Source organism: Anolis carolinensis, unplaced genomic scaffold, assembly GCF_035594765.1.
Source record: "Anolis carolinensis isolate JA03-04 unplaced genomic scaffold, rAnoCar3.1.pri scaffold_7, whole genome shotgun sequence".
Lineage (NCBI taxonomy): Eukaryota > Metazoa > Chordata > Lepidosauria > Squamata > Dactyloidae > Anolis > Anolis carolinensis.
The window spans coordinates 11,615,751-11,640,981 of record NW_026943818.1 but is presented as its reverse complement, the minus strand read 5'-3'; the positions used below and the strand labels follow the sequence as shown (position 1 = coordinate 11,640,981).

Below are 25,231 nucleotides of genomic sequence, written 5' to 3'. Positions count from 1 at the left end.
TGCTGGCAGGAGGTATTTGAGGCATAAGTTCCAATGAATCATTTGGGCCACATAGTTGTGCCTCTGTTTGTAGTCTTGTCTGTGCAATTTTCTTACAGCAGCTGAGGATATGATCCATGGTTTCATCGGTTTCCTTGCACAGTCTGCATTTTGGGTCATCAGCTGATTTTTCGATCTTGGCCTTAATTGCATTATTATTAATGCTTCCATTGCATTGGGAGGACCGGGATTGGAAGCATTGCCGTTGGGAGTATTGGAAGTATTGGTGTTACGAGTATTGGGAACACTGGGAGAATTGTCGTTGGCGACGCTGGCTCTCGAAGCATTGGCTTTGTGAGCCTTGATATTGTGAGCATGGCGACGATTATGAAATTGTGCAATTTCCCCCAATTTCCACCTTCTCAAATTTATTTTGTGAAATAATGATGATTCCCGGGGGGAAGACGGGCGGGCGCGTTATCTTCCGGCCGCGCATGAATTCGAGAACCTCTCCGAAGCGCATCGGTAATGAACTGCCGGTCCCATGCGGCTCGGATCGGACGCCGGGGCTGACAGCTGTCGCTGCGCACAATGCCGCACGTGTCTCTCCCTTGTCTTTTCCCGCACAAAGCCTGGATTGTACGTACACGGAATACAGAATAGCTGCTTAAGGAAGCCCGGCACTTTCGGCGACAACTTCCGCACTGATTGCCGGCTTTATCTCTTCCAGTTCGGAGCTTCGTTGGCATTTCGTTTTCCTGCTAATTGGAAACAACACCTAATTATACGGGCCGTGCCTCCTGTCTTAGACGGTTTGTTCCAGTTGCCGGATGGATCAATATAATGGAGTACAGTAGAGTCTCACTTATCCAACACTCGCTTATCCAACGTTCTGGATTATCCAACGCATTTCTGTAGTTAATCTTTTCAATATATCATGATATTTTGGTGCTAAATTCGTAAATACAGTAATTACTACATAGTATTATTGTGTATTGAACTACTTTTTCTGTCAACTTTGTTGTATAACATGATGTTTTGGTGCTTAATTTGTAAAATCATAACCTAATTTAATGTTTAATAGGCTTTTCCTTAATCTCTCCTTATTATCCAACATATTCGCTTATCCAACGTTCTGCTGGCCCGTTTACGTTGGATAAGCGAGACTCTACTGTATCAGTACAGTTGCCCGCCGGCATTGGCGGTTTTGATATTTTGCGGATGTGATCAATCTCCTCTCTGGGAATCTCTAGGTCAGTGTTTCTCAACCTGGGGGTCGGGACCCCTGTGGGGTTTGCGAGATATTTATTTATTTATTTGATACATTTATATCCCGCCCTTCTCACCCCCAAAGTTTACAAATTAAATTTAGATACAATATTATATTATTAGCATAGTACAATACTGGCAGTAAATTACCATATTGTACTATATCTATATACAGTAGAGTCTCACTTATCCAACGCTCGCTTATCCAACGTTCTGGATTATCCAACGCATTTTTGTAGTCAACGTTTTCAATACATCGTGATATTTTGGTGCTAAATTCATAAATACAGTAATTACTACATAGCATTACTGCGTATTGAACTACTTTTTCTGTCAATTTTTTTGTATAACATGATGTTTTGGTGCTTAATTTGTAAAATCATAACTTAATTTGATGTTTAATAGACTTTTCCTTAATCCCTCCTTATTATCCAACATATTCGCTTATCCAACGTTCTGCCGGCCGGTTTATGTTGGATAAGTGAGACTCTACTGTATTGTAATATTATTAATAATATTACATGTAATATTATTATATTGTATTATTGGTATTATATTATATTACAAAATAATATTATTAATATTATATGCATATATAATATATTATAATCTATATATATAAAAGAGTGATGGCATCAGGGCAGCGGACAAAACAACAAAACTACAGGCCCCCCAACCTCGAAATTTGACAACACAACCCATCATTCACGGCTCTAGGTTGATACAACAAAAAGAAAAGAAAAATAAAGTCCTAATTACAAGTAGAGGAATAATAGTTTTTATCCAATTGCTGCCAGTTAGAAGGCTAAGCTCCGCCCACTTGGTCTCCTAGCAACCTACTCAGCCCAGGGGACAGGCACAGTTAGGCCTCACTTAGACCTCTTCTACAGATTATCAGATTTTAACTGGATTATATGGCAGTGTAGACTCAAGGCCCTTCCACACAGCTATATAACCCATTTAGAATCTTATACAGTATTATCTGCTTTGAACTGGATTATCTTGACTCCACACTGCCATATAATCCAATGTGCATACTAAACATAAAGACTACCATACAACAGACATTCAATACCACAACAACCTCAACAATTTCTCACCAACACCACCAGAAAATGCCACAGCAACGCGTGGCCGGGCACAGCTAGTATTATATATTATTGTAAATTATATTTCTGATGGTCTCCCAAATGCAACTCCCAAATGTCAAGGTCTATTTCCCCCAAATTCCACCAGTGTTCACATTTGGGCATATTGAGTATTCGTGCCAAGTTTGGTCCTGATCCATCATTGTTTGAGTCCACAGTGCTCTCTGGATGTAGGTGAACTACAACTCCCAAACTCAAGGTCAATGCCCAACAAACCCTTACAGTATTTTCTGTTGGGAATTCTATGTGCCAAGCTTGGTTCAATCCCATCGTTGGCGGAGTTCAGAATGCTCTTTGAGCATAGGGCTCGGGCTGTGGCGCAGGCTGGAGAGCAGCTGCAATGAATCACTGCAATGAATCACTCTGACCAGGAGGTCATGAGTTCGAGGCCCGCTCAGAGCCTATGTTTGTCTGTCTTTGTTCTATGTTAAAAGGCATTGAATGTTTGCCTATATGTGTAATGTGATCCGCCCTGAGTCCCCTTCGGGGTGAGAAAGAAGGGCGGAATATAAATGCTGTAAATAAATATAAATGCTGTAAATAGGTGAACTATACATCCCAGCTACTACAACTCCCAAATGACAAATTCAATCCCTTCCCCTTCCCTGAATTTGGGCGTATGAGGTATTTGTGCCAAATTTGGTCCAGATCCATAGTTGTTTGAGTCCACAGTGCTCTCTTCCATATGTGGTGGACATGTAAAAATGCAAAAGAATTTTGGACAAAAATTCATGGAAAAATTCAAGAAATAATAGGTTTGAAATTTCAAATGAAACCAGAATACTTTCTTCTAGGAATGCCTGATTTTGAAATGGACATAAGTAAAGACATATTATTCAATTACTTGGTGACAGCTGCCAGAATAATATACGCAAGAAATTGGAAATTGAAAGAAGTTCCCCGGATGGAGGATTGGAAATTAAAAATATTAGACATTAGGAATATGGACAAACTAACACAATGCCTTAAAAGAAATCAAAGCATACCAAAAAAAATCAGCAGATTGGACCCTTTTAAAAGAATATTTAAAATAAGAGAAAAAAGGAAAGTCGAATCCCAAATATTATATATATATGGATATATATATATGTATTGAAAGGAAAAAAAAGAAAAAAATCAACCTTGGTAGTAGGGAGGTAATTTCATATCAAAGAAAGGAAAGACATATTTCTTTAAAAACACTTGGAGCTTAACTCCTAACTTCTATGGAAGAGGTCGGAAGTCGACAAAAGTGTGTGTATGTATGTATTTTTTTTTATTATTATTCATTCTCTCTTTTATCCTTTATTTTTCCCACTTTTCTTTACCATTATGTTCCCCCACTTTCACTGTATTGGGAAAATTCGTGGGTATAACTATCCATTCAATTTTTGTATATGTTTCTCCTGGTTTTTAAACAAATAAAACAAATATAACACAGTGCTCTCTGAACTACATCTCCTATAAAACATTATCAATTCCTCCCAAATCCCTCCAATATTTTCTGTTGGTCATGGGACATCTGTATGGGAAGTTTGGCCCGATTCTAAAGTTGGTGGAGTTCAAGGGGCATTTTGATTGTAGGTGAACTATAAATCCCAGCAACTACAACTCCCAAATGTCAAGGTCTATTTTCCCCAAACTCCACCAGTGTTCACATTTGGGCATATGGAGTATTCGTGCCAAGTTTGGTCCAGATCCATCATGGTTTGACTCCACAGTGCTGTCTGGATGTAGGTGAACTACAACTCCCAAACTCAAGTTCAATACCCACCAAACCCTTCCAGTATTTTCTGTTGGGAGTTCTGTGTGCCAAGCTTGGTTCAATTCCATTGTTGGTGGACTTCAGAATGCTCTTTGAGTATAGCTGAACTATACATCCCAGCTATTACAATGGAGGTAGACCATTGAGAGTCGTACTGGAGGATGAAGACATTCCTAGAGAGGGTTGAAATAGTAGCAATTTTTCTGTTTTTCACTTCTATGGGAGTCTTGTGGAATGTGTGACTGTTTTATTTACACCAGGGGTCCCCAAACTAAGGCCCGGGGGCCGAATGCGGCCCTCCAAGGTCATTTACCTGGCCCCCGCCCTCAGTTTTATAATATAATATTTTAATATCATTTTAAAGAATATAATATATTGTATATACATATAATATTGATAATAATATAATGTTATACAATATAATACTAATAATACCATATAATAATATTAATTATATGATATATATTACGTATAATATTACAGTATAGTGGTATAGTTCAATATAGTAATATATAATGCTAATATTGTGCTATGCTAATAATATAATGTATTGTATGTGCATACAGCTGCTCTGAGTCCCCTTCAGGGTGAGAAGGGCGGGATATAAATGTAATAAATAAATGTAGTAAATAAATAAATAAATAATTTTAGACTTAGTCTCACCCAAAGTCTGAAATAACTTGAAGGCACACAACAACAATCCTAATTCACTTGACTATCTCATTGGCCAGAAACAGGCCCACACTTCCCATTGAAATCCTGATAGGTTTATGTTGGTTACAATTGTTTTCATTTTTAAGTATTGTATTGTACCATTGTTGTTGTTGTTTTGCACTATAAATAAGACATGTGCAGTGTGCATAGGAATCTGTTCGGTTTTTTTCTCCAAATGATAATTCGGCCCCTCCACAGTCTGAAGGATTGTGGACCGGCCCTCTGCTTTAAAAGTTTGAGGACCCCTGATTTACACGTTTTGAAAAAATGAAATGGTGAGTCTTGTTGGAAAATCTTCATTTTCTCTCCTTCTCTTCCCAAATCCTTCAGGCCGTTCCCTTCGGAAGAAACCACCCAGAACGATGACGACGTCTATCGGAGTTTGGAGGAACTGGCGGAGTAAGTGTGTCTCTATTGTGGAAACTATCAAGGCCAGCTAACACCTCCCAACAAAGGATTCCCCCCCAGGCAGGAAGCAGCCAGGCTTTGAAGCTGCAAGGCCATTGAATGCTAATCAATTTAATACGCACTTGGACATAATTCGACAGATATATAAACCCCGCTTGCCTAGTTTCCAGCAGACCTCACATCTATGCCTGCCATATGTATAGATACTAGCTATGCCCGTCCACGCGTTGCTGTGGCAAAGTGGTGGTGGTATTGGTTAAAAATTGTTGTGTAATTTTTATTTGACGTTATTTGTAAATTTTTAAATTAATTTTATTGTAAGTTATCTTTTTATTTTTTATATTTTATTATTTTCTTGTATTATTTTGAGTTATTTTCTGTTATGATAGTATTTTATTGTATTAATTTTTTTAGTGTTTTAAATTATTTTTTTGTGTTTTTTAATATTTTTTATTGGGTTGCTAGGAAACCAAGTTGGAGGAGCTTAGCCTTCTGACTGGCAGCAATTGGATAAAAGCAATTATTCCTCTCTCTCTAATTAGGACTTTATTTTTCTTTTCTTTTTGTTGGATCAACCTAGAGCCGTGGATGATGGGTCGTGTCGTCAAATTTAGAGGTTGGGGGGCCTGTAGTTTTGTTGTTTTGTGGGTCGCCGTGATGCCATCACTCTTTTATATATATACTAGCTGTGCCCGGCCACGCGTTGCTGTGGCAAAGTATGGTGGTATGGGAAATAAAGTATTGAGGAATTGGTGGTAGTTAAGGTAAAGGGTCCCCTGGGCTGAGTGGGTTGCTAGGAGACCAAGTGAGCGGAGCTTAGCCTTCTAACTGGCAGCAATTGGATAAAAACAATTATTCCTCTCCCTCTAATTAGGACTTTATTTTTCTTTTCTTTTTGTTGTATCAACCTAGAGGCATGGATGACGGGTTGTGCTGTCAATTTTCGAGGTTGTGGGGTGTTTACTTTCGTTGTTTTGTCCGCTGCCGTGATGCCATCACTCTTTTATATATATAGATATTATATACAATATAATTTACAATAATATATAATATTATAATATATTGTATATGCCTATAATATTAATATTATTTTGTCCTCACCAACGAGAGAGATGTCTGTGTGTTTTCTTCCAGCGAGCACGATTTGGGGGAGGATATTTACGACTGCGTCCCGTGTGAAGATGAAGGGGACGACATCTACGAGGACATCATCAAGGTGGAGGTCCAGCAGCCCATGGTGAGACACAAGCAAATAGAGGGAAAGCGGGAGCGGTTCAACCTCCAAACTTGGATTGTCGTGGACCATTTTTGTCATTTATTTATTTATTGTGAGAGTAGAGTTATAATGTTTTTAAAAACCTAAAAAAAAAGGCAATATACTAAACTTCCTTTGACCAGAAACTGTCCACTTGGAGACCCTTTGGTGTTGCTACGAGAAGGTCCTCCATTGTGCATATGGCAGGGCTTTTTGAGATCTCTTAAAGGTTGTTTTTTGAGATCTCTTAAAGGGAAACCCCAACTTTTAGGAGGCTTTCAAAAGGGAAATCCCAATTTTTTGGGAAGTTCCTTTAAGGCACTCTGCTCAGCATGAAAGTGCCTTTCTTTAGCAGGCGGAAAGTGAGTGGAAAAGTTGAATTTCAGAGCAAAGGATAAAAATAGCAACCAGATGGCACGCGGCCCCAGCGGGTTGTCACCATCGCTTTCTTCAAAAATCAAGAGAGATGGGAAACGGGGGAGAACGTCGGAAAGAAGGGCCCTCAATTAGCCAGCTGCGAGTCGTCTTTTCCGAGAGTATTTTTAGCTTCCAGCAAGTGTTGACGGATCCTGCCGATCACCATGGGCATCCTTTCCTTTTTCTCTCTCTCTCCAACCTTTTAGAAATCTCCTATATTGCCAAGCATCTTACCTGCTAAAAGTATATAGTAGGCATGTCCGATTGATGAAAAAAATGTTTCAGTTCTCGTTTCTAAAGTAGGGGTTGCTGGCGCTTCGATATAGAAAGTATTTCCGATTTTTTCACCCAAAAATTTTGGATATTTCTGAAAATTCATAATGATTCTAAATATTTCTAAAATGGCAGACACGCATGCGCAATCACAAAAAAAGAAGAGCTATCCTCATCAACCCTAGCCCCCACCTTTGCGTCCATCATGGAAGCTTCTGATTGGCCGGGGAGCAGCAGCCATGTTAGGCTGCGCTAAGCTCCCACTTAAGGTAGGTTGCAGAAACAAAAAAATTTTAAAAAATATTTTTAAAAATATATTTTAAAAATTTGAGGGAAAAAAATTAACGAAACATTAAGAGACCATTAGAGAATGGGCCAACAATGGTTCGAATTACATTGCTGGTTGCGCTGTGAGACAATGTCTCGGAATGCGTATCAAAAAGCGAGAACAATCCAAAATAATTCCGATATACGATTCAAAACGATTTTTGGACATGTCTAGTATATAGGTTGCGTTGGTTGGTGTAAAACATGAGCCTTTTGGATTCATTGCCTCTAAGAAAGGCAATGCCCCTTTTCAGTTGGTTACAGAGCCGTTTAAATGCAACATTTCCCATTTCCCCAGCCGGCATGGGTGATTTGAGTGGCGATAGGTTAAGTTCCTCTTTATTGATAGGAAAAACAATAAAATGATTGCGTGCCTAATTAATACAATCATGCAAAAATGTCAGAGGATGGGTTTGGCTGTAGACATGCAGATCCCTTCCGATGCGAGAGGTCCCGTTCATCAAAGGCATGGGTGGTGAATTGAATAGAAGTATTGCGCTGCAATGTCCAGGTAAAGTCCAAAAATATAGGTGAAACTGGGAACTTGATGAAGAAGTTCCCAGCTTAGTTTCTTTACCCCACGCTATACAATTGTGTGGGAGGCAAGACATCTTTGGGTTCAGGAACACGGGGAATGGGGATCTCAGGAGCATAAAACATTAAATTAACACAACATATAGGCCAAATAGGAACACATAGGAAAAAAGGTGGAGTGTTTAGGGCAAATTATATACATGAGAGACATAGTTTTCCAAGGTACCTTTAACAAGCCAAACTCCCCAGTGAGTCATGGCCAGGGGTAATTTACCACTGGTTGTCATGGCACATCATATAGACCTTCAGAGGAAGATGTTGGCAAGGGTGAGTGTTCCAGCAGGCGTCAGAGAGAGAAAAAGAGAAAAATGAGACTTCAGTGAGCAGTGACCTAGCCCAGGTAAACTAGACATCCCAAGGTCCCGGGGCTGGTTTTCTCACGCAACATACCTGATGCTTTCTTTTGTCTTAAACGAAGGATGAAAAACATAATCATTTGTGTTTGCTTCTTATCTCTGCATGCTTCAGATCAGATATATGCAGGTAAGTTTTTGGCTGGGCGCAGAAAGAAGAGCTTTCTTTTTGGGCCCTGATCTATTGATTTTTCTATTCTATTTTTCTATTCAATAAAAACTATTCCTTTCCATGCAATCATTGATTTAGATGATTTACTTTAAGTTGGAACTTGCTAATACCTTTGGCACCAAATGGTAGAAGTTGTGATAGGTTAAAAGACTATTGAGTGGAGGATAAAATTTACTCCGGATTTCTTTGTCTATCTGATGAGCTGAGATGTTCCCACAAAAATTGCCAATTATGGTAGAGTCTCACTTATCCAACATAAACGGGCCAGCAGAATGTTGGATAAGCGAATATGTTGGATAATAAGGAGAGATTAAGGAGAAGCCTATTAAACATCAAATTAGATTATGATTTTACAAATTAAGCACCAAAACATCATGTTATACAACAAATCTGGCAGAAAAAGTAGTTCAATACGCAGTAATGCAATGTAGTAATTACTAGGCATGTCCGATCAATGGAAAAAGTGTTTCAGTTCTCGTTTCTAAAGTAGGGGGCGCTGGCACTTTGATATAGAAAGTTTTTCCAATTTTTTCACCCAAAAATTTCGGATATTTCCGAAAATCCGTAAAGATTCTAAATGTTTCTAAAATGGCGGACGCGCATGCGCAATCGCAAAAAAAAAAAAGGAACCGGGGGGGGGGGCTTTTACAGGGCTCTCCCGCCCTCATTTCTTGAGCTATCCTCATCAAATTTGCAAATAAGCTCCCGTTCAAGGTAGGTTGCAGAAACAAAATAATTTTAAAAATATTTTTAAATATATATTTTAAAAAAAATGGGGGAAGGAAAAATAACGAGACATTAAGAGACAATTAGAGAATGGGCCAACAATTGTTCGAATTACATTGCTGGTTGCGCTGTGAGACAATGTCTCGGAATGCGTATCAAAAAGCGAGAACATTCCGAAATAATTCCGATATACGATTCAAAACGATTTTTTGGACATGTCTAGTAATTACTGTATTTACAAATGTAGCACCAAAATATCATGATGTATTCAAAGCATTGACTACAAAAATGCGTTGGATAATCCAGAACGTTGGATAAGCAAATGTTGGATAGGTGAGACTCTACTGTACATGTGGTTTTGACTAGGAAAATAAAATGAGGAGACGAATATTCTGTCCAATCTCCGTCACACTACTTCATCGTTTCACCACCTTGGTCCTGTTTGAACCCCGTCCAAACAACCTGTTGAAGGTCTTGAAAAGTAACTTTTTGGAGCTCTGGTTGCATGACATTTTGAGAAGATCTGCTCATCTTGGTTTGTTTCCCTCCAGAAAATGGGAATGACGGAGGATGACAAAAGAAACTGCTGTTTGCTGGAAATTCAAGAGACGGAGGCCAAATACTACAAGACCCTGGAAGAGATCGAAAAGGTAAGGAGATTGGCCGTCTCAGCATTGCTTCTATACATTATACCATCATTGGTGACTCTGCTTGGTCTTTGCTCCAAGGAGATGATGATCCAACATCATGTGAGGAACAAGGAAGAGGTCCACCACCATCACCAAAAGTGACACCACGTTACTTTCGGTTTCATTTTCAATCCATTATGGGAGGATTTTTCCAGGTGTTTAAGGATTGGTTCACAGGATTGTATTATTATTATTATTATTATTATTATTATTATTATTATTATTATTATTATTGACACAACAACATAGTCTGACGCAGCAAACGAGATAGATATGCTGGATTTCATATCACAAAATCACAAGTCGAACACTTCCCAAGTGTCTAGGATTGTGTGAGGTATTATTATTATTATTAGAGTACAGTCTCACTTATCCAAGCTAAACGGGCCAGCAGAAGCTTGGATAAGCAAATATCTTGGATAATAAGGAGGGATTAAGGAAAAGCCTATTAAACATCAAATTAGGTTATGATTTTACAAATTAAGCACCAAAACATCATGTTATACAACAAATTTGACAGAAAAAGTAGTTCAATACGCAGTAATGTTATGTTGTAATTACTGTATTTATGACTTTAGCACCAAAATATCATGATATATTGAAAACATTGAGTACAAAAATGGCTTGGATTATCCAAAGGCTTGGATAAGCGAGGCTTGAATAAGTGAGACCCTACTGTATTATTATTATTATTATTATTATTATTATTATTATTATTATTATTATTATTATTATTATTTTATTATGACACAGCAAACAAGATAGATATGCTGGACATCGTATCACGAAATCACAAGTCGAACACTTCCCAAGTGTCTAGGACTGTGTGATGCATTTTCGGATGATGCGCGCAGATCCCAGTCGGGTGGCCTTTTCCTGTTGTTTTTATCAATCCAACTGTCACTTGGTATGGCGACATCAATAATCCAAGTGTGTTGTGTTCCAGCACCCCCTGACTTGATCCTAAAAACCTTCATCATTGTAGGCCCCAAAGGACATTTGTTTCTCTGTTGCATTTGCAGAACTACATGAATCCCTTACAGTTGATCCTGACACCGCAGGACATGGAAGCCATCTTTATCAACTTGGAGGTAAATACTAGACATGTCCAAAAAATCGTTTTGAATCGTATATTGGAATTATTTCAGATTGTTCTCGCTTTTTGATACGCATTCCGAGACATTGTCTCACAGCGCAACCAGCAATGTAATTCAAACCATTGTTGGCCCATTAATTCCCCCCCCCCAATTTTTTAAAAATATATATTTTAAAAATTGTTTTTGTTTCTGCAACCTACCTTGAATGGGAGCTTAGCTCAGCCTAACATGGTTCTTTCTCTTAGCAAGGGAATTTCTAGTTTTCAAAGTATCTTTGCACAACTTGCAAGGGCATTGCAAATTTGATGAGGATAGCTCAAGAAATGAGGGCGGGAGAGCCCTGTAAAGGTCCCCCCCCCCCCTCGGGTTCCTTTTTTTTTTTTTTGGCGATTGCGCATGCGCGTCCACCATTTTAGAAACATTTAGAATCATTACGAATTTTCAGAAATATCCGAAATTTTGGGGTGAAAAAATCGGAAATACTTTCTATATCGAAGCGCCAGCGCCCCCTACTTTAGAAACGAGAATTGAAACATGTTTTTCATCGATCGGACATGCCTAGTAAATACTGTCTGTTGCACCCCACAAAACCTCATCATGTGTGAAACCTGGTTTTCAAATTCCATCCCAAGTGTCACACTCTGGAAGATCTTGGAGTTAAAATGAAGCTCACAACAATAAATAGCTGGAGACAAATCGTTTATTCCATCTTTCCACAAACCTAAAAAGACAGTTCTAAAGTGTTCCCCGCTCAAACCTCCTGTATATCAGCCCCAACTCCCAATCACTCCCTACTGGGCAAACTGTTGTCTTTAGTTTCAGTTTCTCTCAACAAAAAAGATGTCGTATCAACACTACCTTTCCCAACTGTTCCCAGTCTCCTTCCCCCAACTTCCATTCTTTAGGGCAGAGAACCTAAGCAGCCAGTCCCAGGCTGATATGGCGATCCTGACACCAAGATACTAATAGACCGGATCTTTCTCTTCCTCCGAATCCTCGTATTTAAAACAAGCAGCTCTCTTTTAAACATCGTTCTCCTCCTTGGTCCGCATAAGCTTTGTTATTGTATCTTTTCCTGCCTTTATAGGACCTCATCAAAGTCCATTTCAACTTCCTGAGAGCCATCGACGTGTCCATGATGTCTGGAGGGAGCAGTTTGGCTAAAGTGTTTCTAGAATTCAAGGAAAGGTACAAAAGGGAGAAAAAAATGGTGTATATGTGTGCCATCGGTTTTTGTTGATGCTTTGAATTTCATAGTCAGCCCCCATCTGGTAATGAACCAGGGACGATATTTCCTGACAGCCTGTCCAGCACTGATTTGTGTATTTTATTTATCAATCTGATTTAATCTAATGGGAGTCAGGTACCACCTCCATACCATTTTGTAATAATTTTCCTTAATTCTTAGGGACATATTTTTTTAATAATCTCACACTTCATATCCTTCCCCATTCTTGATTATTCATTTCCCCCCCAAATCTACTTCCCATATTTCCTTCAAATGAACTTGTTCCTGTTCGTCCGTTAATAGTTTATTCGAGGGTTATCCAGAAAGTAGATTACGTTTTGGAATTAAAAATGTATAAAGTATAGGAGAAAACACTTACCATATGCAGTTGAAAGCCACACCCAAATACCACTTCTCAACATAGTCACCATTCAAATCTAGGCATTTATCATAGCGAGGAATGAGCTTGGCAACTCCTTCCCAACAAAACTCTGCCGCTTGCGTCCTCAAAAAGTATAGGAGAAAATACTTACCATATGCAGTTGAAAGCCACACCCAAATACCACTTCTCAACATAGTCGCCATTCAAATCTAGGCATTTATCATAGCTAGGAATGAGCTTGGCAACTCCTTCCCAACAAAACTCTGCCGCTTGCGTCCTCAAAAAGTATAGGAGAAAATACTTACCATATGCAGTTGAAAGCCACACCCAAATACCACTTCTCAACATACTCGCTATTCAAATCTAGGCACTTATAGCAATGAATGAGCTTGGCAACTCCTTCCCCACAAAACTCTGCCACTTGCGTCCTCAACCAGCTGGTCTCCCCTTTCCACAGCTGTGCATCGTCGCCAAAACGCTGCTTTGAGGACGCAAGCGGCAGAGTTTTGTGGGGAAGGAGTTGCCAAGCTCATTCATCGCTATGATAAGTGCCTAGATTTGAATGGCGACTACGTTGAGAAGTGGTATTTGGGTGTGGCTTCCAACTGCATATGGTAAATGTTTTCTCCTATACTTTTTGAGGACGCAGGCGGCAGTGTTTTGTGGGGAAGGAGTTGCCAAGCTCATTTATCGCTATGAGAAGTGCCTAGATTTGAATGGCAACTATGTTGAGAAGTGTTATTTGGGTCTGGCTTTCAACTGCATATGGTAAATGTTTTCTCCTATACATTGTTCATTTTTAATTCCAAAACGTAATCTACTTTCTGGATAACCCTCGTAGATATTGCTTACCGTACCTTTTAATGTTACGTTCTCTTCTTTAGTCTCCCTTTCTATTTTTGCATATTCCCTACCCCATTATATTTTTTCCTTAAACCACCTGACCATTTCCCCAATTGTAAATACTTGTACCACTCAAAGTCTCTTCCTCTTAATTCATCTTTTACCCTTTCCATATTTACCGTCTTCAAATCCCAATCTTTTACTTTCATTATACGTCTTCCATTAAATTCTGCTTTAAGTTGAGTAAATGGCATTTATGGTCTCCCATCCGAGCACAATCCAGCACTCACTATGCTTGGTTTCTAAGATCAGACAGATTCTGGTGACTTCATTGCCACCAACTCATGGCAAGCCCATGATAACAGGTCAGTATAGATGTGCATTTCATCTCCGGAGCTGCACAAAACAATATTTTTCCTCCGTCTTTAATGCAGGCTCCTGATTTATGGGGAATATTGCAGCCGGATGGAGAACGCTCAGACAACACTCAACCATCTCATGGCCAACCGAGAAGATGTCCGGCAAAAAGTCGAGGTGATGCGGGTCGGGGATTCAGGAAGCTTTCCTCAATAGTTTTGTGTTTGTGTTTGAAATGTATCCCATGACTCTATTTTATTCATCTGCCCTTTTGTTTTGGTTTGTTTCCCATGAAGGAATGTACCTTGAAGGTTCAGGACGGGAAGTTCAAACTGCAAGACTTGTTGGTGGTCCCGATGCAAAGGGTCTTGAAGTATCACCTCTTGCTAAAAGTAGGTTGTGTCAGGATATCTAGAAATACGGGTATTCTGCAATCCTATTATTACAATACTCACACCACTGACATTTGGTTTACAATTGTCTTTCAGGAACTTCTCAGCCATTCGTCCGATCGGCCAGAGAAGCAGTCGCTGAAGGAAGCCTTGGAGGCAATGCAGGTAGGAAACCCCTCTGAGATGGAACCAGAAAGGTCCCTTCTGGAGGTTAATCAAAGGATGAGGAGTGGTTGTTCTGCCTTCACTTGTCTTTTGGGGGTAGAAAGCCACGCCTAAATACCACTTCTCAACATAGTCGCCATTCAAATCTAGGCACTTATCATAGTGATGGATGAGCTTGGCAACTCCTTCCCCACTAAACTCTGCCACTTGTGTCTTCAACGCAGCGTTTTGGCGACGATGAGCAGCTGCGGGAAGAGGTGACCGGCTGATTGAGGACAGAGTTTGGGGAGGAAGGAGTTGCCAAGCTCATTCATCGCTATGAGAAGTGCCTAGATTTAAATGGCGGCTATGTTGAGAAGTGGTATTTGGGTGTGGATTTCAACTGCATATGGTAAATGTTTTCTCCTATACTTTTTGAGGATGCAAGCGGCAGAGTTTTGTGGGGAAGGAGTTGCCAAGCTCATTCCTCACTATGATAAGTGCCTAGATTTGAATGGCGATTATGTTGAGAAGTGGTATTTGCGTGTGGCTTTCAACTGTATATGGTAAATGTTTTCTCCTAGACTTTTTGAGGACGCAGGCGGCAGAGTTTTGTGGGGAAGGAGTTGCCAAGCTCATTCATCTCTATGAGAAGTGCCTAGATTTGAATGGCGACTATGTTGAGAAGTGGTATTTGGGTGTGGCTTTCAACTGCATATGGTAAATGTTTTCTCCTATACGTTTTGAGGACGCAGGCGGCAGAGTTTTGTTGGGAAGGAGTTGCCAAGCTCATTCATCGCTAGGATAAGTGCCTAGATTTGAATGGCGACTATGTTGAGAAGTGGTATTTGGGTGTGGCTTTCAACTGCATATGGTAAATGTTTTCTCCTATACGTTGTTCATTTTTAATTGCAAAACGTAATCTACTTTCTGGATAACCCTCGTAGAAGTCTGAAACTCTTGTGCCAGCAATTTTGAAATATAGGAAGGAGCCCTTCCATTGCAGTGCTCCTGTTCTGCACTCCGTTTCTTTGCACAGCCTCCTCTTCCATCTCCTTTCCCTCTCGGCTCCGTTTCCTGTCAGTTTTGTATATAAAAGGGAAGAAAATCTTCAAAGACGAGCCCCGGGGTCCAAACCTTCCGCGGCAGTGTGCCAAACTTCAAAGTGGCACGTCTCGTAACATCACGCCGTCCCCTGGCTGCCCAATCCTTTCTGGCAGCGGCGGTTAGCAAGACAAACAAAGATCAGGGCCTCGTTGGAAGCGCCACAAGTCCTCGGAAAGCAGCCTTCGACATCTACTGCTCGGGCTTTTCAGGACGGCTGGGGAGCCCTTCCGGTTGCTAGTCCAAGGGATGCATTTCAATTACGCTGCATTGCAAGGCCCTGCAGGGAATTTTTGTAAAGCTGTCAGGAGCTTGTCCATCAAAGCTTGAAATGACTTTTGAGTTTACGGGACGGTTATTCCTCTCGAGTTCTTGGAACGATTATCCCTTTCAGGATCTTGAAACATTTATCCCTTTTTTGGGTTCTTGGAAGGGCTGTATCTTTGGGTTCTTGGGGCAATTATACTGTAAAGGAGGGTAGCCTAGAAGACCCAATTAATAACAAATAGATGTCCCAAATAATCAAAGATAGCTGCCACCAGTTAGTGGAAATGCAGCCACCACTGTGTGGAGAGACACCTTTAGATTATAAACGTGCTCAACCACCCAATAGCTCAGAGGAAGCCTTTTACTTTATTCGGTGTTAAAATGGTAGCGCAATTGTGCTGAGGGAGTCTATAGACGACAGAGTTACAATTAACAGTTACAATACTAGAATGAGAAGAATCAAACTCTCTAAAGTATCACTTCTTTTACTTAAAGTAGTTAAAACTTCTTCCTCTGCTCCTTTTAAACTGTTACTTCAATGGATCTCTGTGAGTCCAGCTGGGATTGGTTCCCAAAGTCTGAAACTTGGACTATCTAGTGACTTCAAACTACAGTCACCCCCGTGATATACTATCACAGATTCTCTGTGCCTTTCCAGGACACAGACTACATTAAATAAGTCACCAAACTTATTTAAAACTGACTCAAAATGAACAATTGAGTCTCCTTGATCCCATCAACCTGGAATCAATCTTCCCTGTGCCTCATCAGAGCACAGACCGAGGCTTCACTTTTAAAAACCTCTTCACTTCTCCTCCCCTCGGCAGATGGCTCCGCCCACATCTCCATGGCAACTGCCTCAGAGGAGAGTCACTAAATGGCTGCTGCCGTCTCACACCTACCTAACCAAACCACAAGCACATAGTTAAAGACAACAAACATGAATACAAAACTCATACTTCATTACAAGCACTAATAAAGACATTTTAAAAAATACCTTTTGTGGTCTTGAGATGACTATGCCTTTTGGGTTCTTGGGATGGTTGTCCACTTTGGGTGCCTTCCCTTTTCATATTTCTTATACTGGTAGAGCCAGAGCTCCTTGAGAAATATTCCTTGGGCATTAGAGGTGTAGCTAGCCCCCTTTCCCACCCATATCTTCTTCACTATACAAATGCAAGTATTAAAAAAAAACCTGGAAAAGTATAAAAATATTCTGGTCCCAACCATTTTGGAGACGGGAGAGTCTACCTGTACTGTCTGACTTGCAGTATTGCTGCAAGAACAAGATGACCATGTATGTTGTGGCTAGCCCCCTTTCCTCAAAGATTTACGTGACAGTGGCATTGGAAAGTTTCACTTTTGGGAGTCCTTGTTGCAGTACAGCCTGAGGCTGATGGTTTTGCGAGAATTGTGGGATTCCCTGTGAGATTTCCTGGGGCACAAAGTGAGGAAGATTCAAATCAGAGAAATGATGGTTCTCTCTGGGAAGAACCTGACTCAGAAAGTGCAGGATTTCAAGGTCAGCGAGAGAAGCCAGAAATTGCAACATTAGATAGAGAGTCAGGCGAAGAGCCAAGTGATATGGAAGGCTCACCCACCTGTGATTATAAAGTGAAATTGCTATTGGTTGTTGGTTTGATGCCTAGTTTTTATATATCATTATAATGTTATTGTTTTATTCTGTCTTATATAGTTGTTATGCATACATTTTAAACTGTGTCATTTGGGCTTGGCCCCATGTAAGCTGCCCCGAGTTCCTTCGGGGAGATGGAGGCGGGGTACAAAAATAAAGTAGTAGTAGTAGTAGTAGTAGTAGTAGTTGTTGTTGTTATTATTATTATTATTATTATTATTATTATTATTATTATTATTATTATTATTATGGCTCCCAGGAAAAGACACCTGACTCTATGGAGGTCAACAAAAGTCTTTGTTTACCGATTAGAGCAGAAAATCCATAACTTCAGTCGAGTGCTTGCATGGGAAAGTTGAGGAGAGATTTTGTGGGAAATAAAATGATTTCATGGGTGTCTATTAATTGGCAAGTTGTTTACCTAAGAGTTAGTTCAGGCAACATAGCGTTCAAGTGAGAAGCTAGGCCTAGGTTCTCTGGTTCTTGCTTCACGTCAAACTCTTGGGTTGTCTATTAATTGACAAGTTGTTTATCTAAGAGTTAGTTCAGGCAACTTAACGGCAAAGTGTTGTTGGGTGTTTGTGTGTCCTTGTGAGCTGTTTGGGAAGATGTGCTTTGGGAAGACTTCTGTGAACTTGCCATGCTGCATTCTACTCTTTGGCTCTGTGTATGACCTGGACTGGATTTTGTACTGCTGACTTCTCCTTCTCTGACCTGGATTGGATTTCGTATTGCTGACTTCTCCTTCTCTGACCCGGATTGGACTCAACGATGCCGACATTGTGTTCGGGTGACTTCGACCTCTGCTGGTTGTCAATTCCTGCTTGCTGACGTCCTGCTGGGAATTGGAGTGCCTTCTGTTGTTTTACAAAGTTTGTTTTTAAACCGGATTATACTCCGGTTTAATCCGGGTTATTTTCCAGGGTCTGGGGTTTTGTGTCGATTGCTGGGAATTCTGTTTCACACTTAAGACTAAGTGTTCTGAGCCTTTTGAGTTTGTTTGTTTTTGTAAAAACTGTATTTTTACTAACGTCTGGTCTGGCGCTTTAAGGAGTCTGTGTTGCAACATCCTTTCCTGTGTTGCAACATCTTCTATCCTTATTCCTGATTTTTTTCCCTACATTTTAAAGTGTTTTTACAATAAACGGGTGACCTCTCTCCGTCTTTCCTGGGTCATTTGTCATTAAGAGGGATCAGATCCTTTTGATACAGATTAGTGGCGGAGTCTTGCACGTACTCTTACCTGCGTGTGCTGATTGAATCTAGACAAAGACAGAGTAATGAAGCATTCAAAATACCTGGGTTTGCAGCTGTAGCGCCAACGGTTTGATATATTTATATATTATACCTTAGGATTTAATATGCTTTAGGGTTTAGAATATTCTAAGTGGCTTCCCGAGTCCGCCATCATTTGCCGCCCTCTTCTGTCCATCAGTGGTGAAGCACTGCCATTCTGTAGGCTTATTAGAAACTACAGCTCCCATGATTCCATAGCATAGATCCACGGCCAGTGTCAAACTGGATTAATTCTATAGTGTAGATGCTAGGCATGTCCGATCGATGAAAAAAATGTTTCAATTCTCGTTTCTAAAGTAGGAGGCGCTTGCGCTTCGATATAGAAAGTATTTCCAATTTTTTTCACCCAAAATTTTCGGATATTTCCGAAAATTTGTAATGATTCTAAATGTTTCTAAAATGGCGGGCGCGCATGCGCAATCGCCCAAAAAAAAGGAACCGGGGGGGGGACTTTTACAGGGCTCTCCCGCCCTCATTTCTTGAGCTATCCTCATCAACCCTAGCCCCCATCTTTGTGTCCATCGTGGAAGCTTCTGATTGGCCAGGGAGCGGCAGCCATGTTAGGCTGTGCTAAGCTCCCATTCTAGGTAGGTTGCAGAAACAAAAACAAAAATTAAAAAATATATTTAAAAATATATTTAAAAAAAATTTGGGGGGAAAAAAATTAACGAAACATTAAGAGACAATTAGAGAATGGGCCAACAATGGTTCGAATTACATTGCCGGTTGCGCTGTGAGACAATGTCTCGGAATGCGTATCAAAAAGCGAGAACAATCCGAAATAATTCCGATATACGATTCAAAACGATTTTTTGGACATGTCTAGTAGATGCACCCACGGGCCAATGCACAAACCATTATCCCATGCCAAATCAGAGCAAAACAATTCCAAAGCCTTCAGGTCTTTCCAGATATTTTTCTTTGGGATGCCAACTCTTGATAGCAGATAACCAGCTTTACTCACAAGTTTTACTTACTGTACAATTTTATTAGCTTGGATTTTATTTTTTTATGCCACAGTGGATATACTTATGTATTGTTGTTTATATTTGGCACCTGGAATACTTCTATGAGTGCCGCAAGTCTCTTCGGGGAGATGGTGGCGGGGTATAAATAAAGATGTATTGTTGTTGTTATTATTATTATTATTATTATTATTATTATTATTATTATTTGTTCCTACCAAAGTTTTAAACATGCTTTTTGGTCTTTTTCAGGACCTCGCCATGTACATCAATGAGGTCAAGCGGGACAAAGAGACGTTGAAGAAAATAAGCGAATTTCAGAGCTCTATCGAGAACCTGGTAATTTGTTGTCAAAGACTTTCATGGCTGGAATCACTGAGTTGCTGTGAGTTTTTCGGACTGTATGGCTATGTTCAAGAAGCATTCTCTCCTGACGTTTCGCCCACATCTATGGCAGGCATCCTCAGAGGTTGTGAGGTCTGTTGGAAACTGGGCAAGTGGGGTTGATGTATCTGTGGAATAATGTCCAGGGTGGGAAAAAGAACTCTTGTCTGTTGGAGGCAAGTGGGAATGTTGCCGTTGGCCTCCTTGATTAGCACTGAGTAGCCTTGCAGCTTCAAAGCCTGGCTGCTTCCTGTCTGGGGGAATCCTTTGTTGGTTGTGGCTGCCTCTGAGGATGCCTGCCATAGATGTGGGCGAAACGTCAGGAGAGAATGCTTCTGGAACATGGCCATACACTCCTTTATTGTCCATTAATTATAACTATCTTATGCTACAGCCGGTGAAGCTGGAAGAATATGGAAGGCCAAAGATCGATGGGGAGCTGAAGGTTCGTTCGATAGTTAACCACACGAAGCAGGATAGGTGAGTGAGGAAGCAAAAACATCAAGGAGAGGAAAGCTAATAACAATAATTAATAATAATAATAATATTAATTCTACTGGGCATGACTCCTTGGCTGCTAGACATTTATGCGGACCCCTCTTTATAAATAATAATAATAATAATAATAATAATAATAATAATAATAATAATAATAATACCACCACCACTGTGAATGACTCCTTGGCTGCTAGACATTTATGCGGACCCCTTTTTATAAATAATAATAATAATTCCTCTGGGAATGACTCCTTGGCTGTGGACCCCTCTTTATAAATAATAATGATAGTAATGAACCTGCTTTGATTGAAGTCAAAAATCAGAAACTCCTCAAAGCACAGCAGACAAAAAACCAGTACAAGAAAACCGCACTACAAACTAGAGCTGACAGCTGGCACAACAAAACATTGCATGAAAAGTTCCTTGACAAAATTGAAGGAAAAGCTGATAAGGAGAAGACCTGGCTCTGGCTCACGAATGGGACCCTGAAGAAGGAGACAGAAGGCCTGATCCTTGCAGCCCAGGAGCAAGACATCAGGACAAAGGCAATTCAGGCCAAGATCGAAAAATCAGCTGATGACCCAAATTGCAGACTGTGCAAGGAAACCGACGAAACCATGGATCATATTCTCAGCTGCTGTAAGAAAATCGCACAGACAGACTACAAACAGAGGCACAACTATGTGGCCCAAATGATTCATTGGAACTTATGCCTCAAGTACCACCTCCCAGCAGCAAAGAATTGGTGGGATCACAAACCTGCAAAAGTATTGGAAAATGAGCACGCAAAGATACTGTGGGACCTCTGAATTCCACGTTCTGGAACACAACACACCAGACGTCACAGTTGTGGAAAAGAAAAAGGTTTGGATTATGGATGTCACTATCCCAGGTGACAGTCGCATTAACGAAAAACAACAGGAAAAACTCAGCCGCTATTAGGACCTCAAGATTGAACTGCAAAGACTCTGGCAGAAACCAGTGCAGGTGGTCCCGGTGGTGATGGGCTCACTGGGTGCTGTGCCAAAAGATCTCAGCCGGCATTTGGAAACAATAGACATTGACAAAATTACGATCTGTCAACTGCAAAAGGCCACCCTGCTGGGATCTGCACGCATCATCCAAAAATACATCACACAGTCCTAGACACTTGGGAAGTGTTTGACTTGTGGTTTTGTGAAACGAAATCCAGCATGTCTATCTTGTTTGCTATGTCATAATAAAATAATGATGATAATAATAATTCCACTGTGAATGACTCCTTGGCTGTTAGACATTTAGCTTGTGTCCCTTATCAACCTTTTTTTAAATTTTTGGGCAGGTATTTATTTCTGTTCGACAAAGTGGTGATCGTCTGCAAGAGGAAAGGCTACAACTACGAGCAGAAGGACATCATCGAACTGCTTTGCTACAAGATGACCGACGATCCCACGAACAACAAGGACATCAAGAAGGTGAGGAGACCGAGGAGGTTGTGCTCGTACCTCTTTCGGGATTATGTGGGACCAACATCATTTAAATCTTGCATTTTTACCAACACATGCGATATATGGGAGGGTTTGTGCGGGTTGAGGATGGCATCGGGGACTATCAGCGCATGGGTGGCAACGTCTTGGTTTGGACCCTGGATTTGGGAGATTCGGTTTTAATAATTTCTGTCTCCCTCCTCACTCTCTCATGCTTCTCAGTCGCATGGAAAAATGGTAAGTGACGTCTAAACATTCCAATGCTATTTTGTTTTTCGACCTGCATTCCACAGGTTGCAGCCCTTTAGAAAGCCCGTTGCATGCATGGTGATAGCCATCCTTACACACAGTCCCATGAGGTGGAACTGTGGGGAGATGTGCTTGTGGGTCACTTCAAATATAATCTGAGAATAGCATTTCTCCGGTTTCAATCCACAGTGGTCCTATGGCTTCTACCTCACCCACCTCCAAGGCAAGCAGGGCTTCCAGTTTTTCTGCAAGACGGAAGACATGAAGAGGAAGTGGATGGAGCAGTTCGAAATGGCCATGTGAGTGTCTCTCGGTACACTGATGGGGATAGAGAGGTTGGGAAACAGGAGAAACTGTATTGGACAGCCTAAGCAGAGTAATCGACTGGCAAGACAGAAGCTGAACATTAGCCAGTTCCATCTATCCAGGCTCCAGAGTAGGAGAGGAAGAAGCGTGATGAAGAAATTGGGAAATAGGAGACACTGTATTGGACATCCTGAGCAGAGTAATCGACTAGCAAGGCAGAAGCTAAACATTAGCCAGTTCCATCTATCCAGGCTCTAGAGTAGGAGAGGAACAAGTGTGACAGAGAGGTTGGGAAGTAGGAGACACTGTGTTGGACATCCTGAGCAGAGTAATCGAATGGCAAGGCAGAAGCTGAACATTAGCCAGTTCCGTCTATCCAGGCTCTAGAGTAAGAGAGGAACAAGCGTGATGGAGAGGTTGGGAAATAGGAGAAACTATATTGGACATCCTGAGCAGAGTAATCAACTGGCAAAGCAGAAGCTGAAGATTAGCCAGTTCCATCTATCCAGGCTCCAGAGTAGAAGAGGAACAAGTGTGATGGAGAGGTTGGGAAATAGGAGATACTGTATTGGACATCCTAAGCAGAGTAATCGAATGGCAAGGCAGAAGCTGAACATTAGCCAGTTCCATCTATCCAGGCTCTAGAGTAAGAGAGGAACAAGCGTGATGGAGAGGTTGGGAAGTAGGAGACACTGTACTGGACATCCCGAGGAGAGTAATCGACTGGCAAGGAAGAAGCTGAACATTAGCCAGTTACATCTATCCAGGCTCCAGAGTAGGAGAGGAATGAGCATGATGGAGAGGTTGGGAAATAGGAGACACTGTACTGGACATCCCGAGCAGAGTAATCGAATGGCAAGGCAGAAGCTGAACATTAGCCAGTTCCTTCTATCCAAGCTCCAGAGTAGGAAATGGAGAGATTGGGAAATAGGAGAAACTGTATTGGACATCCTGAGCAGAGTAATCGAATTGCAAGGCAGAAGCTGAACATTAGTCAATTCCATCTATCCAGTCTCTAGAGTAGGAGAGGAAGAAGCATGATGAAGAGGTTGGGAAATAGGAGAAACTGCATTGGACATCCCGAGCAGAGTAATCGAATGGCAAGGCAGAAGCTGAACATTAGCCAGTTCCTTCTATCCAGGCTCCAGAGTAGGAGAGGAACAAGCATGATGGAGAGGTTGGGAAATAGGAGATGCTGTATTGGACATCCTAAGCAGAGTAATTGAATGGCAAGACAGAAGCTGAACATTAGCCAGTTCCATCTATCCAGGCTCTAGAGTAGGAGAGGAACAAGCCTGATGGAGAGGTTGGGAAATAGGAGAAATTGTATTGAACAGCCTAAGCAGAGGTTGGGAGATAGGAGACACTGTACTGGACATCCTGAGCAGAGTAATCGAATGGCAAGGCAGAAGTTGAACATTAGCCAGTTCCATCTACCAGGCTCCAGAGTAGGAGAGGAAGAAGCATGATGAAGAGGTTGGAAAATAGGAGAAACTGTATTGGACATCCTGAGCAGAGTAATCAACTGACGAGGCAGAAGCTGAACATTAGCCAGTTCCATCTATCCAGGCTCCAGAGTAGGAGAGGAACGAGCGTGATGGAGAGGTTGGGAAATAGGAGAAACTGTACTGGATATCCCGAGCAGAGTAATCGACTGGCAAGGCGGTAGCTGAACATTAGCCAGTTCCATCTATCCAGGCTTTAGAGAGCAATGAGCGTGATGGAGAGGTTGGGAAATAGGAGACACTGTACTGGACATCCCGAGCAGAGTAATCGAATGGCAAGGCAGAAGCTGAACATTAGCCAGTTCCATCTACCAGGCTCCAGAGTAGGAGAGGAAGAAGCATGATGAAGAGGTTGGAAAATAGGAGAAACTCTATTGGACATCATGAGCAGAGTAATCAACTAGCAAGGCAGAAGCTGAACATTAGCCAGTTCCATCTATCTTCTTGAAAAACGATAGCTATAGTGTTGTTGCGGTCTCCTCCTTTTGAGCTGTTGGTGCTTTGCTTTTTTCGCAGGTCCAACATTAAGCCCGACAAAGCCATGGCCAACAACCACAATTTCCAGATGTACACCTTCGACAAGACGACCAACTGCAAGGCTTGCAAGATGTTCTTAAGGTAAGAGGAAAGAAAAGCGATGGGGAGATGGAAACTACAGGCTGAGCCTCCCTCACCCCATGGCTGAACAACGTCTCTTTCCCCAGAGGGACCTTCTACCAAGGCTACCAGTGCGTGAAGTGCAAAGTTGGGGCTCACAAGGAATGCTTGGAAATCATCCCGCCCTGCAAAATCAGTGAGTAAAAAAGTGGCCCGATCATAGCTTCTGTATATAAAAAAGTCAAAGCAGGCCTTCTCAGAGATGGAGAAGGGAGAAAGCGGGTCTTCTCTGAACGGAAGCAGTAAGAAATTGGAGCTGGGGAAGGGAGAAAGTAAGCCTCTTCTGAACTGAAGGAGGGCGAAAATAGAGCTGGAGAAGGGAGAAAGTAAGTCTTCTCTGAGCTGGAGAAGGGAAAAGGAGGCCTTCTCTGAACTGAAGAAGGTAGA

At 41.2% G+C, this 25,231-nt stretch overlaps 1 protein-coding gene across 5 annotated transcripts in view; it reads left to right on the top strand.

Annotated features, from left to right (window-relative positions):
- Positions 1-25,231, top strand: part of vav2 (vav guanine nucleotide exchange factor 2) — a 130,830-nt gene that overhangs the window by 84,374 nt on the left and 21,225 nt on the right. For 3 of the 5 annotated variants that reach the window (XM_062959697.1, XM_062959699.1, XM_062959700.1), the window contains 15 exons: positions 5,185-5,253; positions 6,397-6,499; positions 8,597-8,611; positions 9,931-10,029; positions 11,091-11,159; positions 12,253-12,353; positions 14,053-14,152; positions 14,272-14,367; positions 14,464-14,532; positions 20,032-20,118; positions 20,558-20,643; positions 21,983-22,115; positions 22,566-22,675; positions 24,704-24,805; positions 24,892-24,980. In XM_062959697.1, coding sequence (XP_062815767.1) covers positions 5,185-5,253; positions 6,397-6,499; positions 8,597-8,611; positions 9,931-10,029; positions 11,091-11,159; positions 12,253-12,353; positions 14,053-14,152; positions 14,272-14,367; positions 14,464-14,532; positions 20,032-20,118; positions 20,558-20,643; positions 21,983-22,115; positions 22,566-22,675; positions 24,704-24,805; positions 24,892-24,980 — 1,328 coding nt within the window. The remainder of the gene's footprint in view (positions 1-5,184; positions 5,254-6,396; positions 6,500-8,596; positions 8,612-9,930; positions 10,030-11,090; positions 11,160-12,252; positions 12,354-14,052; positions 14,153-14,271; positions 14,368-14,463; positions 14,533-20,031; positions 20,119-20,557; positions 20,644-21,982; positions 22,116-22,565; positions 22,676-24,703; positions 24,806-24,891; positions 24,981-25,231) is intronic. The other 2 variants (XM_062959698.1, XM_062959702.1) reach the window with 1 other exon arrangement.